The sequence below is a fragment of the Notolepis coatsorum genome (assembly GCF_963971535.1).
Source record: "Notolepis coatsorum genome assembly, chromosome: 10".
NCBI lineage: Eukaryota > Metazoa > Chordata > Actinopteri > Aulopiformes > Paralepididae > Notolepis > Notolepis coatsorum.
Genome location: NC_140174.1, coordinates 127,210,986 through 127,232,396, shown reverse-complemented (window position 1 = coordinate 127,232,396; position 21,411 = coordinate 127,210,986). Strand labels below are relative to the sequence as shown.

Genomic DNA, 21,411 nt, shown 5'->3' with positions numbered 1-21,411 from the left:
CTTACCCCACGGATGTGCACAACACTCTAACTTACCATCTTTAGATAATAAAGTACTGAACCTCTACTGTCTTTAACTATGAAGGAACACAACACTAACTTACCATCTTTAGATAATAAAGTACTCAACCTCTAATGTCTTTAACTATGAAGGAACACAACACTCTAACTTACTATCTTTAGATAATAAAGTTCTCAACCTCTACTGTATCTAACCATGAAGGAACACAACACTCTAACTTACCATATTTAGATAATAAAGTACTCAACCTCTACTGTCTTTAACTATGAAGGAACACAACACTAACTTACCATCTTTTTATAATAAAGTACTCAACCTCTACTGTCTTTAACTACTGTATGACGGAACACAACTCGAACTTACCATCTTTAGATAATAAAGTACTCAACCTCTACTGTCTTTAACTATGAAGGAACACAACATTCTAACTTACCATCTTTAGATAATAAAGTACTCAACCTCTACTGTCTTTAGCTATGAAGGAACACAACATTCTCCTCCCCTGCTATTGGGGATACTATTTTGCAAGGGCACCATCCCTGCATCCTGGGTTTAGCACCGCCGACTTGTGATTGGTTTTAAAGGAATATAAACAAGCCAGACTGAGCATTCGTTTCCCCCCTATACCGGAATGATAATTCAGCCAGACCTCTCTCATAGTGTGGAGAGAGGTCTGGCTACGTGAGACTATGCTATGTGTAACTGGCCTATAAACGTTGATATAATGTACAGTTTGCAACCCATTTCCCAGGGCAGTACAGTGCGATATATATGTCGCACGTGCGACACTGACGTCAGTCTGTGCGATGAAAGGATTGACTTCAATAGCACTGGTGCGATGGCCCGCTATCCACTTGGTACTTGTAGTCTTGTGCGATTAAATACAATGTCCCTTCTGCGTAAAACTCCATATATCAAACACCAAATCCCATAATCCCTAGCGAACAATATCCCCGCGAGTTGCGAGCAGTGACTCATATCCTCTCGGCTCAGCTCACAACACAGCAGGTGACTGCAGGACTCGTCTCAGCAGCGTTTGGAACGCGGACATTGAAACAGAGCTAGTAGATAGTGTTGTCGCGACCCAAAACAAATCCCTGCTGTTTTATTCGGCAACGGGTCAAATGCATATAACATGCTTTGCAATCCTCGCGTCATAAAGTCCGAAATGAACGTTACCCAGACCGTGCTTCTGCCTTCTGCTCTCAGCCGAGCGGGGCTGCACAGCAGTGCGGCTATTTTGCGATCCGAAATAAGTCTGTGGTGTTTTTTTTTTCTCACAACGGGTCAAATGCATCTAACACGCTTTGCATCATCGCCATTCCTTTATGCCCACATCGCCCGAAATGAACGTTACATTAGCATAAGCTAACAAGCTAATCCTAATCAGAGGCAGAGCCATAGAGACAGTGTGGACTGGGGAAAGGGTGTGTGTGTGTCGAGAGGAGTGGAAGTTTGAAGACAGACTAGATGATGCGGGGGTGGTGAGTTGAAACAGTGTGAATGAATGAAAACTTTATTTAACAGATTGCAGAATGGGTACAATACAGTACGGCTCAATACACACAATTGTTAAGGGGATGCAGACCATAGAAAGACTTTCGTCTTGTTTACATCAGGGTCCCCCATTGTGTGTGTGTGTGTGTGTGTGTCCCAACCGACCCCACTTCTATGTTTCAATAAATTATTTGCATTTAAAACTATTAACGCTGACTCATTCCTTCAGTCCACTCAAAATTATGCTAATATTCCTTGTTGTTTATGATATTAATTGAAAATAGCATATGAGAGTATTATAGTAATAATAACACATGGCGATATACTAAAAAGCAATTTATAATTTTTGGCTGGTAAAAAATCTGCCTTTTTTAAATCTACCAGCCAAATGGCTGGTAAGTCAAAAGGTTAAGTTTGTTCCCTGACTGCAACTAAATAACACAAATACAATAGGCACATTTGTGACTGTTACAAATATAACACGTTTTATACTTGTGCTACAAGATTTTGGCCAGTGCTACAAAACTATCAACCTCTGTAGCACCAGTGCTATGTGCAAAAAAAGTTAACGTACAGCCCTGCGGATTTCCTCAGGAGAACATATGAAGACGCATCTGAATACCGTTGTGTACCTCTCTCAGTGTGGAGAGAGGTCTGGCTACGTGAGACTATGCTATGTGTAACTGGCCTATAAACTTTGATATAATGTACAGTTTGCAACCCATTTCCTCAGGAGAACATATGAAGACACATCTGAATACCTTTTTGTAAAAGGACATGTATCGTGGTTTTTGAAGGCTCAAGCGCTTTGGAGTGTTTTGGAGTGTTTTTGGAGTCCCACTGGAGTGTATCGGAGCCTGTTGAGAGGATTCTCAGTACTAACGTTTCTCAGTACTAATAAAGCGATCAGTGAAATGATGGCCCGTAGAAAGGAGGAAGCTGGTGGAGCAGGCACAGCGACAAGAGGAAGTAGTGAGATTGATTGATTGAAAAGTTTATTAACAGATTGCAGAATGGGTACAGTACAGTACAGCTCAATACATACAATTGTTAAGAGGATGCAGACCTGAGAAAGACTTTCGTCTTGTTTCCATCAAGGTCCCCCATTTTCAATTCATCATAATTGATGATTAATGAGGTGTAGAGACTTGCGGGTTGTGCCATTGTACTCAGTACAATAGTGTGTGTAATAGTGTGCTAGTGTAATAGTGTGTAATAGTGTGCTAGTGTAATAGTGTAATAGTGTGTAATAGTGTAATAGTGTGTAATAGTGTGCTAGTGTAATAGTGTAATAGTGTGTAATAGTGTAATAGTGTGTAATAGTGTGCTAGTGTCATAGTATGCTAGTGTAATAGTGTGTAATAGTGTGTAATAGTGTAATAGTGTGTAATAGTGTGCTAGTGTAATAGTGTGTAATAGTGTAATAGTGTGCCAGTGTAATAGTGTAATAGTGTGTAATAGTGTAATAGTGTGTAATAGTGTAATAGAGTGTAATAGTGTGTAATAGTGTGTAATAGTGTAATAGTGTGTAATAGTGTGTAAGTGTGTAAGTGTGTAATAGTGTAATAGTGTGTAATAGTGTGTAATAGTGTAATAGTGTAATAGTGTGTAATAGTGTGTAATAGTGTAATAGTGTGTAATAGTGTAATAGTGTGTAAGTGTGTAATAGTGTAATAGTGTGTAATAGTGTGTAATAGTGCAATAGTGTAATAGTGTGTAATAGTGTAATAGTGTGTAATAGTGTGTAATAGTGTAATAGTGTAATAGTGTAATAGTGTGTAATAGTGTAATAGTGTGTAATAGTGTAATAGTGTGTAATAGTGTAATCGTGTGTAATAGTGTAATAGTTTGTCGTACAGACTTGCATTGTACTCAGTAGGGATGTCCACTTTCATTGGTCTATGTTGACCATGCCCATAGTTTGGCTCCTCCCCCTTTTTTGTATCTTTTGAACCGTTTGTCATAGAGACTCGCGAGAGACCCTCTCCCGTTGGCCGGCGGTGCACAGGCGTCACCCACACTTTCCCCCGCGCGGAATTGTCTAGTTACAATTAGCATTTTATAAAGTAGAACTGTAATATGTACTTTCTCAGTCAGTGCTAAGTGCAGTCATCTTATGCAGCATCACTTTTCACATCAAAACAAAAGTAGAACTGTAATGTGGACTCTCAGGGAAAGATCCAAAAAAAAAAAAAAAAAAAAAAAAATTCTTTTCATGGAAAGATCTACAGGGAAAGTCTCAAAGATCGACCAGTCGATCGCGATCGACGGGTTGGTGACCACTGCCCTACAGTGTCCATTTTCCCTTCCCCATCATAAAGTGCAGCTAATGCTGCTCCTCCCTGACTGAGCCCCCCTCTGCGAGACACTCCTTGCCTCCTATGGGCTGACTCTGGACTTCTTGAATATTCACAATCCCCTTCTCTAATTCCCTAACCACTTCCTCCCATTTCAGACCATCCATGCCCAAGTGTTGAACCGCCACTCTAACAATCATCTTAATCCTTAAGCCCTTAACCAATGCCGTAGCATTAACTACACCTGCCACAAAGGCCACAATACTAAATTTTTCCTCCCACACCCTCTCTATCCTCCTGTCCTACCCTTTCTGCCAAATGCCCTTCTCTAAACCCCTGTACCTTAACTTGACTTCCCTGTCCCACAAATGTTCTAGAATGTCCTATTATGACATCATACTGTGACATCACAAATGTTTTAGAATGTTCTATTATGACATCATACTGTGCCATCACAAATGTTCTAGAATGTTCTATTATGACATCATACTATGACATCGCAAATGTTCTAGAATGTTCTATTATTTATGACATCATACTGTGACATCACAAATGTTCTAGAATGTTCTATTATGACATCATACTGTGACATCACAAATGTTCTAGAATGGTCTATTATGACCAGTGATGCCAGTAACGCGTTACTAAGTAACGCGTTATTGTAATCTGATTACTTTTCCCCCGAAAATAGTAATCTAACGCGTTAATCTTTAAAAGCCAGTAATCTGATTGCAGTTACTTGTCCAAGTGGCTGTGCGTTACTATTTCGTTACTATCTCATCATAAATTCATAATGCAGGCGGAATGCAGTATTTTATTTCGTTTTCGACAGTTAAAAATACATTTTGAGCTGTTTTTCTTATTTGAGAGGGACGTCGTGTGGCAGTGAAAGGGTTACACAATAATGTGTCCCGCGGCGTGACTGGTCCCTCTGTCTGTGAGTGACTGCTTTGGTACAATCACATTCCCCATCCACAGTCTGCGAATCAGAGGCAGAGTAGGGCGGGTCTTCACAGCACGTCATGTGACATATGCGCCAATCGTGTGACAGCAGGGCTCCGTCGTTAGAATTCCACCCCAAAACGGTTGTCTAAACGCAAAATTAAAAGTGATTGCGGTTTCTGTTCAGACTTCCATCCCAAAACGCTCGTCTAAACGTAGCCTCAATCACTACTTCACGTTCATATGCGGAGGAAACAAAATACTGTCTACCGCTAAAAACAGCACATCCAATTGCATTGAAAGCATCTGGAATCACAACACTAGCCGACGTTTCGACTAGGTACAGGAGGACTCGGATGTCCAACAGCAAAAGAGAGAGATTGTTTCTTTCCCTTTTGATTAATGTATATTTGATGGTGGCAGAGCAAAAGCTCTTATTTGCCAGATTTACAGTTAATTTACATGTTAAAGAGAGACTGATTGTATGTTTATAGAGAGACATTTATAAAAACAATTTAATAGTTACAGTTGATATAATTGAATAGTTCAGCCTGCATTTGTTAGATGTGATACACTGGTTTTGTAAAACCACTGGCTGGCTGCTCTAATGCTGTGAGCATCATAGACTGTTGCTTTACCATACTTGATGGTACAGAAGCTGAAGCACTAGTTTAACAATTTACGTTATGTGCAGAGAAACAAGTTAAAAACAATTTATGCACTTTCAATAAAGCGTTTAAAAAAAAAACTGTTGGGGGAACGACGACGACTTCGTAACCTAGTTACTTTCAAAGTAACTAAGTTACTCTGATAATCAAGTCATCAGTAAAGTAACTTAGATTACTTTTTAAAGGAGTAATCAGTAATCAGTAATCAGATTACTTTTACAAGTAATCTGTGGCATCACTGATTATGACATCATACTGTGACATCACAAATGTTCTAGTATGTTGTATGATGTCATAATAGAACATTCTAGAACATTTGTGATATATATATATATATATATATATATATATACGCAGGAAAGATCTGTTCTCAAAATCAAAACAAGATGAGTCAAGATGGCAGCAGCTATGGATGTTGATACCCCAAGTGGCACGAACAGTGGTGCAAGCAAGAAACTTTTTGAAGTTAAAAAGTGGAACGCTGTGGCGCTGTGGGCCTGGGACATTGTGGTGGACAACTGCGCTATTTGCCGGAATCACATTATGGACCTCTGTATAGAATGCCAGGCCAACCAAGCATCTGCCACGTCTGAGGAGGAGTGCACTGTAGCCTGGGGTGTCTGCAATCACGCGTTTCATTTCCACTGTATCTCTCGCTGGCTGAAGACCAGGCAGGTGTGTCCCCTAGATAACAGGGAGTGGGAGTTTCAGAGATATGGACACTAGGTGCAACATTCTGGACCATCACTTCTGGGCCTTCTGGACGCGTCACACTGGCTATTTGCTTCCCCTCCTGTTTACAACCCTACGTTATGACTGTTCTCTTGTCTACAACCCTACGTTATGACTGTTCTCTTGTCTACAACCCTACGCTATGACTGTTCTCTTGTCTACAACCCTACGTTATGACTGTTCTCTTGTCTACAACCCTACGTTATGACTGTTCTCTTGTCTACAACCCTACGTTATGACTGTTCTCTTGTCTACAACCCTACGCTATGACTATTCTCTTGTCTACAACCCTACGCTATGACTGTTCTCTTGTCTACAACCCTACGCTATGACTGTTCTCTTGTCTACAACCCTACGCTATGACTGTTCTCTTGTCTACAACCCTACGTTATGACTGTTCTCTTGTCTACAACCCTACGTTATGACTATTCTCTTGTCTACAACCCTACGTTATGACTATTCTCTTGTCTACAACCCTACGTTATGACTGTTCTCTTGTCTACAACCCTACGTTATGACTATTCTCTTGTCTACAACCCTACGCTATGACTGTTCTCTTGTCTACAACCCTACGCTATGACTGTTCTCTTGTCTACAACCCTACGCTATGACTGTTCTCTTGTCTACAACCCTACGCTATGACTGTTCTCTTGTCTACAACCCTACGTTATGACTGTTCTCTTGTCTACAACCCTACGCTATGACTGTTCTCTTGTCTACAACCCTACGTTATGACTATTCTCTTGTCTACAACCCTACGCTATGACTGTTCTCTTGTCTACAACCCTACGTTATGACTATTCTCTTGTCTACAACCCTACGCTATGACTGTTCTCTTGTCTACAACCCTACGTTATGACTGTTCTCTTGTCTACAACCCTACGCTATGACTGTTCTCTTGTCTACAACCCTACGTTATGACTATTCTCTTGTCTACAACCCTACGTTATGACTATTCTCTTGTCTACAACCCTACGTTATGACTATTCTCTTGTCTACAACCCTACGCTATGACTGTTCTCTTGTCTACAACCCTACGCTATGACTGTTCTCTTGTCTACAACCCTACGCTATGACTGTTCTCTTGTCTACAACCCTACGTTATGACTATTCTCTTGTCTACAACCCTACGTTATGACTATTCTCTTGTCTACAACCCTACGCTATGACTGTTCTCTTGTCTACAACCCTACGCTATGACTGTTCTCTTGTCTACAACCCTACGCTATGACTGTTCTCTTGTCTACAACCCTACGCTATGACTGTTCTCTTGTCTACAACCCTACGCTATGACTGTTCTCTTGTCTACAACCCTACGTTATGACTGTTCTCTTGTCTACAACCCTACGTTATGACTGTTCTCTTGTCTACAACCCTACGCTATGACTGTTCTCTTGTCTACAACCCTACGTTATGACTGTTCTCTTGTCTACAACCCTACGCTATGACTGTTCTCTTGTCTACAACCCTACGCTATGACTGTTCTCTTGTCTACAACCCTACGCTATGACTGTTCTCTTGTCTACAACCCTACGCTATGACTGTTCTCTTGTCTACAACCCTACGCTATGACTGTTCTCTTGTCTACAACCCTACGCTATGACTGTTCTCTTGTCTACAACCCTACGCTATGACTGTTCTCTTGTCTACAACCCTATGTTATGACTATTCTCTTGTCTACAACCCTACGTTATGACTGTTCTCTTGTCTACAACCCTACGTTATGACTATTCTCTTGTCTACAACCCTACGCTATGACTGTTCTCTTGTCTACAACCCTATGTTATGACTGTTCTCTTGTCTACAACCCTACGTTATGACTGTTCTCTTGTCTACAACCCTACGTTATGACTGTTCTCTTGTCTACAACCCTACGCTATGACTGTTCTCTTGTCTACAACCCTACGCTATGACTATTCTCTTGTCTACAACCCTACGTTATGAGTGTTCTCTTGTCTACAACCCTACGCTATGACTGTTCTCTTGTCTACAACCCTACGTTATGACTGTTCTCTTGTCTACAACCCTACGCTATGACTGTTCTCTTGTCTACAACCCTACGCTATGACTGTTCTCTTGTCTACAACCCTACGCTATGACTGTTCTCTTGTCTACAACCCTACGTTATGACTGTTCTCTTGTCTACAACCCTACGTTATGACTATTCTCTTGTCTACAACCCTACGTTATGACTGTTCTCTTGTCTACAACCCTACGCTATGACTGTTCTCTTGTCTACAACCCTACGTTATGACTGTTCTCTTGTCTACAACCCTACGCTATGACTATTCTCTTGTCTACAACCCTACGCTATGACTGTTCTCTTGTCTACAACCCTACGCTATGACTGTTCTCTTGTCTACAACCCTACGCTATGACTGTTCTCTTGTCTACAACCCTACGCTATGACTGTTCTCTTGTCTACAACCCTACGCTATGACTGTTCTCTTGTCTACAACCCTACGCTATGACTGTTCTCTTGTCTACAACCCTACGCTATGACTATTCTCTTGTCTACAACCCTACGCTATGACTGTTCTCTTGTCTACAACCCTACGTTATGACTGTTCTCTTGTCTACAACCCTACGCTATGACTGTTCTCTTGTCTACAACCCTACGCTATGACTGTTCTCTTGTCTACAACCCTACGCTATGACTGTTCTCTTGTCTACAACCCTACGTTATGACTGTTCTCTTGTCTACAACCCTACGCTATGACTGTTCTCTTGTCTACAACCCTACGCTATGACTGTTCTCTTGTCTACAACCCTACGCTATGACTGTTCTCTTGTCTACAACCCTACGTTATGACTGTTCTCTTGTCTACAACCCTACGTTATGACTATTCTCTTGTCTACAACCCTACGCTATGACTGTTCTCTTGTCTACAACCCTACGCTATGACTGTTCTCTTGTCTACAACCCTACGCTATGACTATTCTCTTGTCTACAACCCTACGCTATTGACTGTTCTCTTGTCTACAACCCTACGCTATGACTGTTCTCTTGTCTACAACCCTACGCTATGACTGTTCTCTTGTCTACAACCCTACGTTATGACTATTCTCTTGTCTACAACCCTACGCTATGACTGTTCTCTTGTCTACAACCCTACGTTATGACTATTCTCTTGTCTACAACCCTACGTTATGACTATTCTCTTGTCTACAACCCTACGCTATGACTGTTCTCTTGTCTACAACCCTACGCTATGACTGCTCTCTTGTCTACAACCCTACGCTATGACTGTTCTCTTGTCTACAACCCTATGTTATGACTAGTACTCACATTAGGGATGTGTTGATATACCGGCACTGCTAGCTGATATCGGTCCGATGCCAGGCTTAAATAGAGTATCAGAATTTCCCAGATACTAAGGTCCGATGCCAGTAAATGTGTATAACATGTAGAAATTAAACTGACTTGATTTGCAGAATTTTGCATCTAATGGAGAAATCAGTATCAGATCAGTGACTCCAAACTGATGGTTTAAGTCTACTGTTCAGTAAAAGCGACGGATCAGATCGGTACTTGATATCAGCCGATACTGAAAGTTTAGTACTCTGAATCGGTATCAGCAGTGAAAAGGTGGTATTATCATTCCATCCCTAAGCCATGTTACTCCATTTTTATTCCGGATAGCTTGAAAGCAACCTTTGAGTTCAATTTGCAATGTTGTTCTGAACTGAAAATAAACCTTCATGAAACACCAGTAAAGGAGTCCATCCATCACTCTCCCAGGGTCGCTACAGTGTGTGTTTCCTGGCTGTGGTGGGCTGGGCTGTATGTCTGCCCCGCTTCAGGTGATGGGGCTGGGCTGGGCTGGGCTGGCGGTCCGGGCATTCCCTGAGCCCGGTGCATGCGGGGTGATGCGGGGGGTGTGTGACTTCTTGTCTAGCTCCGGGGGGATGTTGAATGGGCTGGTTTCCCAGAATGTTGGAGTTTTCCTTTAAGTTTTCTCAATTGTGGGCGCAGTATAAGAACTGAGGAGGGCAGTAATACGCCATGTTGCGTTTACACTGCCGGAAAATATAAAGAAGAAGAAGATCTGTTCTTATCAGTTTAATATCTGATACGTCCCCTACAGTACTGAACAGATAGACTAAACAACATAGATTGAAGCATGCATTTCTCAACCAAGGTGCCTTGCCTACCGTTTTGCTGTGGAAAGGTATTGAGAGCGACAGCCAGAAAGCTTCCCAGTTGTCTTAACCATGGCGAGTCAGTCGATGGAGATCATGGCGAAGGCTTTGGAGCAGCAGGTGCTGCAATCAGCCAAGATGGTGGAGGAGCAGCTGGATTCAGAGTTGAGTAAACTGGACCGCATGGATGACGATGAGCTGGAAATACTGAAGGAAAGGCGGCTGGAGGCACTGAAGAAATCACAGAAAGAGAAGCAGGAGTGGATGTCTAATGGACATGGAGAATACAAAGAGATCCCCAGTGAGAAGGACTTTTTTGGGGAGGTAAAAGAAAGCAAGAACGTGGTCTGCCATTTCTACAGAGATTCGACTTTCAGGTGTAAAATTATTGACAAGCACCTGACTATCCTGGCAAAGAAGCACGTTGAGACCAAGTTCATCAAGCTGAATGTGGAGAAAGCCCCGTTCCTGACTGAGAGGCTGAGGATCAAGGTCATTCCCACCTTGGCTCTGGTCAGAGATGGCAAAACCAAGGACTATGTGGTTGGTTTCACTGACCTGGGATATACAGACGAATTTCCTACAGAGATGCTGGAATGGAGACTTGGCTGTTCAGACGTAATCAACTACAGCGGTAACCTAATGGAGCCCCCCACACTGACCAAGAAGCCGGGTTCAAAGTTCACAAAGGTGCAGAAGAAGACTATCCGAGGGAGAGGATATGACTCAGATTCTGAGGATGATTAGAAGGCACTGCCACGCACAAAGTCCTGCAGAAACCCCTCATTGGTTTTTGGTTCTTTAATTTCTCCTTGTTTTGATCACTTAACTATCAGTCTGTTTTTAATATAAAAAAATTTAACAGTAAGTGCCAAAATGGAAATAAAATATACGTATTGAGGAGGTGCTTACACAACAGTGGTGAATTGACATCGCGCCACTTATTCCCTTCACAGAGCATTCTTGAGTGATCATGTTCATCCTAGTTAGGGGTGTAAGAAGATATCGATACACTAGACTACTAGAGTATCATGATACATTTTGCAATACTGTATCGATTCCACCACCAGAATTCTAGCAGACAACCTTTTTCTTTTGGCCACATCTCTACAATTGTAGAATCTATGCTAAAGCACATTGAGGCTGTTCTGGTGGCCCAGCACCCCATTTGGACACTAGGCAATTCCATTATTGTCAGTTACCCGTATGTTTTTATGATTCTCTTGCATCAACAAAACATCTATGTTGTGCGTGTGTACATATTTCATACATGAATATCTGGGATATTTGATTACATTAATACATGTAACTTACAAAAATTATGAATTTAAAGAATCACTAACTAATGTTACTTGTTGGTTGAATTCCCAAGTAATACTTCTCTCCTACATTTGAAATCATGTGCATGTAGCATTTTTTTAAGCAACGCAAGATGGACTAGTTACAGGGGAAAAGAACAGCTCATGTGGGTAACATACTTCCAATTAACCTTCATGGCAAGATATTGGCAATACTTGTGTTTGATGCTTATGTCAGGAATGATATGAAATAATATTCTTGAAGTGCCAAGGACATCCAACATTCTCAATCACAGGTTTTTTTCCCCCCTCCTTTTTCCCTCCTTTTTCCTCCGATTTTCTCCCATCCCAATGTTAGTCGTTATGCCAATTCCCAATCCCCTTCCTGGTCGCTGCGCACTTACCCCCCACAGTCGGTCTGGGAGAGTGGAGGCTACCACGTGCTTCCTCCGACACACGTCCAGCCAATCAACCGCTTCTTTTCACCTGGCAGCGCGGATTCTCACTGAGAGGGCGTAGCGTGTGGAAGGATCACACTATCCCACTTAGATCCTATCCGCGCTTAGCAGGCGCCCCGACCGAACTGTAGGAGTCGCTGTTTACAACCACGTTACCATATTTGTAATAATGTAAATCATTGTGTCGTTGTACATATTGTGTATACACCGTTAGAAGCTAACATAGCTTAGCTTGGTAGCTATTGTGCTAACAACATATCCCGACGTCCGGCTCGCTGGCCGGCATGAACGCCCGACCCAAAATGGTTCTCTCCTCTCTGTACACCCCCGTCCCCACGGGTACCCTGCCGGGGAGCCCATGGACGCGACAACGGCGGCAGCCGTAGGGTGCTCGAGCCCGTAACGCTAGTGGTACACGATAGCTATGAGCTAACTAACGCTACAGGCTCAAACACCCTACGGCCGCCGCTGTTGTCGCGTCCACAAGCTCCCCGGCAGGACACCCGCGAGAACGGGGGCACACAAAGAGGAGAGAACCACCCCAAATCGGGCACTCATGCCGGCCGACAAGCCGGACGCCGCGGCACGTTGTTAGCACAATAGTAGCCCACTGTGATGCACCGAGTGGGCCACCATTGATCAACATGCAGCGACGTGTAGCTTGCATGATGCGTGTGCAGACAGTGCTTTGCCACACAGGTCTGAGAAGAGGACCTGCACATGATTTTACTCGTTACTCCTCTACATGCCCCGATCTAAAATGGTTCACGACAGTAGACATAATGCTAACGTTAGCCAGCGCCATTATATCCAGTAGTACTATGACCCGGACGGGCATAAGGCATACGTTTCCTGAAGTGACGTCACGGCCGTGCTAGCGTCTGATAAGCTTTTAGATTTGCTTGTGCATGTTATTTGTGCGTGGACCTTTTTAACCATTTCTGAGTGAAATTTCCGGCGTCAAATGGAAAAAAAAAAAAATTAAATTAGATACCAATGATGTAAACTACCCATAATTGCAGAGTAGGGTTTAACCTGCAAGTTGGGCTTTAAAGGAAAACTCCAACATTTTGTGAAATTAGCTTATTTGCCATCTACCGTGGAGTTAGACAAGAAGATACATACCGGTACCTTTTTCTTCTCTGTGCATGCAGTAGGAGTAGGAAGACGTTGGGAACTAGGCTAATGGAGGAACCTACTTCCAGTGACTGACGCTAAGCTAGGCTAACGGTGCGTGTCTTCCTACTCCTACTGCATGCACAGAGAAGAAAAAAGGTACCGGTATGTATCTTCTTGTCTAACTCCAGGGTAGATGGCAAATAAGCGAATTTCCCAAAATGTTGGAGTTTTCCTTTAATTTGTGCATGCGGATCAGTTCAGGACTGTGACCAGCCAAACAAAACAAAACAAACTAAAATAATCTGATCTAAGCGTTAAATCTGAACTGAGCATTAAGGCTTGCAGTGTGAACGTAACCTTAATGTCACATCACCTTAGCTTTACTTCTCTATTCCCTTTGTTCTAGTTACTGATGCCACTGTGTATTAAACAGCCATGTGTTCTCCCAGCTCGCCTCACAGTACCTCTCTATTGCCTTTGTTCTAATTACTTATACCACTCTCAACCTTTTTTGGGTTAACGCCCCCTGATCTGACATCCATGTTCCATAACGCGCCCCTCAACCCCGCACACACAATGAGAATTTTATTTTACTTATCATATCTTGTCTTCTCAGCCATTGATGTTTCTATTTGGCTCAGTTTGTTGGGTCAAATGAAGGCTTCTAACTAGGGCTGTCTTAAATACTTCGAAGCTTCGAAGATTCGTTCGATGGCACAAGCTTCGAACATTAAAAAAAAATCGAAGTAAAAAAAAATACAAAATAAAAAATCTTTTTCAAAAAAACATTTCAAATTTTTTTTTGACTTTTTTTTTTTACTTCGTGTGTGTGTGTATGTGTGTGTGTGTGTGTGTGTGTGTGTGTGTGTGTGTGTGTGTGTGTGTGTGTGTGTGTGTGTGTGTGTGTGTGTGTGTGTGTGTGTGTGTGCATGGGGCCATTGGGTGGGGCCGGGGGACAAATACACTGGAGGAAAGTAACCCAGCTCAGCACTGCCCAAATTATATCATCACTATTGCCTGTTTGAAGGATATCATCCTCAAACACATATACACCACCTACACGCCTATTCTCAGTCCTTGCCCCACAATGGTGGAATGAACTACCCACCCCAGTTAGGACAGCCGAATCCCGTCCAATCTTTCGCCGTTGACTAAAGACGCACTTCTTCAACCATTATCTGAAATAAAATTTAAAAAATAAAATAAAAAAAATCTAACCCTAACTAACCTTACTGTCATGCACTTGTCCTAATAAACTAACCTACACTGTAACACGCAACACTTTGATGAATATTGTTACTCAGCTGATAGAGTTGTATCCTTCCTGATGACCTGTCGTACAGAACTTGTAAGTCGCTTTGGATAAAAGCGTCAGCTAAATGACTAAATGTAAATGTGAATGTAAATGCCTTGTAGAATTCCACACATAAGAAAGAAAGATACTGGGATGAATAAACAAAATAGGAAATAAAATTTAGAAATGCATGCAATACATAAATAAATATGAATCTCCATATATGAAATAGAACATTTAGATAAGGTGCTACTGAGATGTTTTGGTGAGTTATTTGTTTTTTTGTGGAAGTAGCCCTTCTTAAAAATGCATGAACATTCACTGATAATTGGTCTGTAGTGGAGTCTACAAGGTCTACATTGCTGGACCTTGTAGACTGACATAATTCTGTGCATAGTTTAGTCTACACAGGCCATATTTCAAATAATCAAAATCTTACTTCATTCATCTTAAACATTCTTGATTTGGGGGATTGGTAGTTCCCATGAAATCTGAAGTTGTTCAAACGACAACAGCGATCCACCTTGAATTAAATCACACAGCCGTGTTGGCTGCGTCACAGTCACGAAAGGGGCTACTTAATTCATTAATCCAATCCACTTTATTTATAGAGCACATTTAAAAACAACAACGTTTACCAAAGTGCTGTACAAGTCCCACAACATAAGATAAAAAAAATAAATTATAAAAAAAAAAGAATAAATTTTTTTTAATTCGAAGCTTCGAATTAAAATTGAAGCTCGGCCCCGAAGCTTCGATTGCCAAATTTTTTTTTCGAAGGTCAGCCCTACTTCTAACAATGGATAGGGACTAGGGATGTCCGATATTATCGGCCTACCGATATTGGCATTAAAATGTAATATCGGAAATGATCGGTATCGGTTTAAAAAGAAAAATAATAATACATTTTTGACATTTATTTAACCTTTATTTACCCAGGCAAGCAAGTAAGAACAAATTTAGAACTTATTTTATTTATTGTCAAAAGTATGCATAATGAGGGCGGTCAGGTGGCGTAGCGGAGATTGCGCTCGTCGCCAATGCAAGAGGCTGCGGTCTCGACACCCGGAGTCAGCATTGCTTGGGGCTTGGGCTGATCGCTATACTAACCCGTTTGGCTGGGTTAGGGGGAGGGCAAGTCATGGGTGGGAATCTGGCGTTGTGGACAGCGACGCCTACAGGTCAGGTCTGGGCGCTTGCTCAGCGGAGGCAGGACTTGATGAAGGCAGCGTGACCTCCCACGCGTTACACTTCACCAATGAGAGTCCTCGCTGCCAGGTGAAAAAAGAGTCACTGGCTGTCGCCGCGCGTGTCGGAGGAAGCGTGCGGATGACTTCAGGGTTCCCTTGTACCGACCAGTAGGAGAACATGCGCACAACAACCAGGTAGGGGAGGGGGGGAATTGGCACTACTAAATTGGGACGGGGAGAAAACAGAAAAATCGGAGAAAGAGAGGATTAAAAAAATTTAAAATAAAAAAAGTATGCATAATGTTGTGTTAATTCCACGACAAGATGTTAACACTTTCACTGCCACTCACGAGATATCTCGGAATTATTAATATCTTGTTGAAAGCCACTCACGAGATTTCTCTGATTTTTATTTTTTATTTTTTTTAAGCGATCTGAAATCATATTGCATCACGCGAGCCTACCCTAGTATACCTAGAGCCATATGAAATCCGCATTCACGGAATCGCGGACGGAATCGCGGAATTAACCAATAAAAATGGAATCAACTGCAAAACGTGGAATATTGCAGAATTTGGCCTAATCTGGACTGAAATTCTGTTTTTGGGTGGAACGTTTGGTGCACACGCGACCGGGGAGGCGGGGACGCTATAGCGTGTTACACACAACACAGCGGTGCTCAAGCGTCTGGCTGCTTCAGTGTTAACATCAGGTTAACATCGTCAAGAAGCTAAGAAATTCTGCAATAAGCCCTCAATTCAGAGCAGAACAGTATCCTAATGACTTTTATGCCTCCGGTGATAAGGTGTTTTGCAAATTCTGTCAACGTTCCCTGGACTGGACCCGCAAAAACACTTGCGACACTATTGTGATTAAATAGCTATAACGTTAGGACATGATAGCTTCTAGCTAAATCTAGTGCACCCATCCATTTGTTTAATGCAAACGATCGTCATTATACACTGCCCTTTATAATCTAAATAAACTTAAATAGCTATGAAACGTTACAGTACATAGGACTATAGATGGAAATGATAGCTTCTTGCTAAATCTGGTGCACTCATCCATTTGTTTAATGCAAACGATTGTCATTATACACTGCCCTTTATAATCTAAATAAACTTAAATAGCTATGAAACGTTACAGTACATAGGGCTATAGATGGAAATGATAGCTTCTTGCTAAATCTAGTGCACCCATCCATTTGTTTAATGCAAACGATTGTCATTATACACTGTCCTTTATAAACGAAATAAACTAAACTAAAGGTGCCTAAATTATGCATTACTATATTTCATCACAATATAATAGATATAGCTAGGCTAACATTGTCATTGTGATAATGTCAGTAGTAGCTAGCTGTATCTATTGTTTACACTTGAAATGTGTATTTTTATTTTGTCACAATATTAATTGAAAAATATTGTGTAAAATTGAACTGTATTTCTGAGTTGCAGCACTTAAACACATTAAATGGACTGTTATATCTTATTCAATTGTGGACATTTATTCATTCCCACTTATTAGACACTATTTCTGATGGTAAAATGAGCATAAAAAGCAAAATACAGAATTCTGAAATATTAAAATGGAAAAAACGGAATTTGGGAAAAAATTAAATGGAATTTGGAAAATAATAAAACGGATTTCATATGGCTCTAAGTATACCCATGTACTGCACTGTACACACGTTGGATCCATACACTTATCGATTTTTTCGAATGGTGATCAGGAATTGGAATATCGCTGCTGTCGGAACAAAACCTCATAACTCCAAAAACCCAACTTTTCAGCAGATGAAAAAAACTAACACAGATTTGAGGGTGAATAGAGTTAGGAGGTTTAGACAGATGATCGGTTTAATGCTTTCCCATTGTTTAAACTTTGTAAAACCCACACACACATATGGAGGATGATCTACGGAGTTGATTTATATAATAAAAAAAATTAAAAAAATGGAGTTATGAGGTTTTGTCCCGACAGCAGCGATATACCAGTTGGATACCATCTGATGTCAGGTAAGGAATCTATGTTATCAGTGTTAGGATAATCAGACTCATTTTGATGAAGATATAAGCTGTTTTGTGAAATGGGCTTGCGTGCACGTATAATATTGATCATCTAGCGTTTATTTGAAAACAATTTATAAATAGGCCGACAAATATCAACGTTCTGGAATATTCCAGTAAAAGACGATTATCATAGAATGGTCCAGAATGGACTGTTTTTTACCTCAAAACGGGTGCTTTTCAAAATGCTCTCAAACGGAAATGAAGCGATAAAAAACCAATCTGCCTTGACAGCACTGACTGGAAAAGGATTCTTTGATAAGCGACGGGCAGATTAGACACATAGCCATAATTTAAAACATAGATTAGGCGATATTAAGCGTAACATTGGCGCCGATGGTGGCATTGAAGCGCTAACTCTGGCACCACCTCGTGGCACTGAAAGTGTTAATTACCTGAAATTATTCAGTTTTTTGGGGGGGGGAAACCCTGCATATATCGGTATCGGTTGATATCGATATCGGGAATGAAGAGTTGGACAATATCGGATATCGGTAAAAAAAGCCAATATTGAACATCCCTAATAGGGACCCAATATAATCTTCATTATTGTAATTTTTCCTGAATTCAGATTTGATACTACCAAGTAGGGATGCACCGATACGCCTTTTTCAGTACCGATAAAGATACCGATACCTGGACTTTGTGTATCGGCCGATAACGAGTACCGATCCGATACCCATTGTTTAATTAATAAACTGTATGCCTCACTGTGTGGAAGAGACTGGGATCATTCTTTTGTGCGAGGCAACATCAGGCTTGACTTAGAACATTACTTTCCTAATTTAGTGAAACAAAATGTAACAAATGAACACATAGATATAAATGTACTGAATTGTTATTTCTTACTTTATTTCTTATTATATTATATTATTATATAAAAAAAATGTAATCCAATATTTTTTATAAAAAAGATTTATACCCGATCCAGCTATTTTTATCATATCGGGCCGATATCTCATATCGATATCAGATCGGTGCATCCCTACTACCAAGTGTGTATTTATTAAACATTACAAAAAGTCAACCTTTTCCTCTGCTAAAAAGTGACACTTTCCCTGTTTCTGAAGTGGGATGTTGGATTTTGATTGTGCTTCACTGCATGTAGGCTCCTCTCTGGTTCCACTCCAGTTCTTGTCCTGACATTAAAACAATGATAATAAGGCGCGGCTGGGTGGCGCAGCGGACATTGCACTCGTCACCAACGAAAGAGACACCGGGTTCGACTCCGGCTGTCGCCGTTGCCTCCGGCTTGGGCCGGCCGTCATACTATCTCAATTGGCAGAGTTAGCGGGTGGAAGTCGATGGGTGGTAATCTGGACGTTGTGGACAGCGACTCCTACAGGTCGGTTGGGGGACGGCTGCACAGCAGAGACAGGAAATGGCGGGGGTAGTGTGAGCCTCCCACACGTTACACCTCGCCAATGAGAGTCCCCGCTGGCAGGTGAAAAGATGTGACAGGCTGCCTCCTCGTGTATTGGAGGGGACATGTGATGCAAGGCTTCTATCCTCACTACAACCGGCCAGTGGGGGGCATATGTGAGCAACATTCAAGACAGGGGAGGGGAGAATTGGCACAGCGAAATTGGGATGGGAGAAAAATTTAAAAAAGGAGAAAAAGTGGATAAAAAAAACAATGATAATAAATCAAATAAACTAACGCCCCTTTTGAGCATCTCAACGCCCCCCTTTCAACAATGGACCTGTCTCAAAACCCTGCCCTCTTTTCTTGATCCTCCAATCACAGCTGTCGCTTACCTCTGACTTCCTCGTATAAACAAAGTTTGTACGAGGAAGTCAGAGGTAAGCGACAGCTGTGATTGGAGGATCAAGAAAAGGGGCAGGGTTTGAGATAGGTCTATTCTGCACCCAGCACCCCCTGACAGTCTCTGAACGCCCCCTGGGGGGTAGTACCACCCCCGTTGAGAAACCCTATTCTAGTTACTTACAACTGTGTATTGAGGTCAGCTCACCTCACAGTACTTACTTCTCTATTTCATTATAAACCGCTACGTATTGGAATTAACACAGAATGTAGGATTTAGATACATGGAGGTCAGTACAGTATACTCACTAGACTTTGATTGGCAAGGAGCCTGGGCAAATGTCCGACTTACATCAAGGAACCCGGATCATCAACAAATCAATCTTAACTATATTCACAGGACATACTTGACTCCTATAAGACTGTGCCGAATGGGGCTCAAACAAGATTCCAAATGCACCCAATGTACAAATGGGGACGAAGGGACATTTATGCACATGTATTGGGACTGCTCACCAGTTAAGGCATTCTGGAAAGATGTGACCCAACAAATATCAAAACTCGTATCTTGGAATATACCTGTACACCCCTCGGTATTGCTGTTGAATGATGTTTTTGAGTTTGCAGTGAATCCACAGCTAAAGAGATTGGTTTTATCGGGTATCACAGTAGCCAAAAAGCTGATCGCATCACGCTGGTTTCAACCGGAAAAAATGTGCCGTAAAGTTTGGTTTCTTACATATCTCGATGTAATTTACCATGAAATATCTACAGCAAGAATTCTGGGTCTCAATGAATCCAAAATGTCAATGTGGTTAGAAGTGGTGGAGAGAATAAAAGCTAGCTTATAATGGTAGTGTCTGGTTAGGTGCGAGGGATAGTGGAGGTACTTCTCAAGGTGGGGTCCGGGAGGGGGGGGTTCGAGCTGAGCATATGTATGTAGGGTTTTTTTTTTTTAGATAACAGGTATTATGGGTATATCTTATATAAAACAACTAACCAAAAGGTGATCCCATTGGATGTGCCCTGACAATTAATGCTTGTATATCTTATCGTGTGTTGTCATGTTTGTTTATATGTTTGTTTAAAAAAGAATAAAAAAATAAAATACAAGTATACTCACTCGTACTCACTAAGCCTCTCTGCCAATGAGGTCCAGCTCTCTACAAGCAGAGGTTTTGGTGCTTTGTTGTGGAATCGTATCAGATTAGTGGCTTTAGCAACTTTCCGTCGCAGGGTGGCAAACCCTTAGAACCCTCACCACTGGAATGTTGACAATATGTTTCAACTGACGACGATGCAACAAACCAATGTTGTCACCTGTCGCTATGCATCTACCAGAACTGTCAACTACTATGCTGACGAATTGACACGCTTCCTAACACGCAGCAGAGTGATTTGATATGGGTAACTGAATTAACTAATTAGATTGTGCGCAAGTGTGCGGTACGTGGCATGATAAAAATATCCACTATACACAGTGGCAGTATCATTTCTACAGTATCCAAGCTGGAATACTTGGGCTGGATGTGACCCATCGGTTTGGCAGCTCGAGGGGCTCAAGCGCTGATCAAAATGTTACATTTACATTTAGTCATTTAGCGGACGCTTTTATCCAAAGTGACTTTCAGATTGTGAACAACAAGTCAGCAGGAAGGGTACATCTCTGGCAGCTAAGGGTCAGTGACAGGGGAGGAAATTAGGCCACTTTACTCGCCAATTGCGAGTATTTTTTACGTTTGGCAAGTAATTCATGAAGAGCACTCGCCAGTCTGGCGAGTACTAGTAATTACAAAACAAAACAAAAAAATCATTCTGCAATCTGCTGATTCGCTCACTGACACAAACCGAACTCTGACTCCCCCCTTGATTCCTCCCATTTGCGCCACATAATAATCAGACCATAACCAATGAACAT

At 41.7% G+C, this 21,411-nt stretch overlaps 2 protein-coding genes across 2 annotated transcripts; both read left to right on the top strand.

Moving 5' to 3' along the window:
* Positions 1–5,821: 5,821 nt before the first annotated feature.
* LOC311236303 (E3 ubiquitin-protein ligase RBX1-like) lies at positions 5,822–6,151 on the top strand (the record flags this gene model as incomplete). Its single annotated transcript, XM_084323989.1, has 1 exon — positions 5,822–6,151. One exon carries the CDS (start codon positions 5,822–5,824, stop codon positions 6,149–6,151), a length of 330 nt encoding a protein of 109 aa, XP_084180115.1.
* A 4,183-nt stretch (positions 6,152–10,334) lies between these two features.
* On the top strand, positions 10,335–11,070 carry LOC311235881 (thioredoxin domain-containing protein 9-like). The gene has a single exon (XM_084323408.1). It carries the CDS (start codon positions 10,373–10,375, stop codon positions 11,045–11,047), a length of 675 nt encoding a protein of 224 aa, XP_084179534.1. The 5' UTR covers positions 10,335–10,372; the 3' UTR covers positions 11,048–11,070.
* Positions 11,071–21,411: the final 10,341 nt, after the last annotated feature.

Excerpts from the sequence above, each read along its gene's own strand:
- LOC311235881 (XM_084323408.1), top strand. The coding sequence starts at position 10,373 with ATGGCGAGTCAGTCGATGGAGATCATGGCGAAGGCTTTGGAGCAGCAG.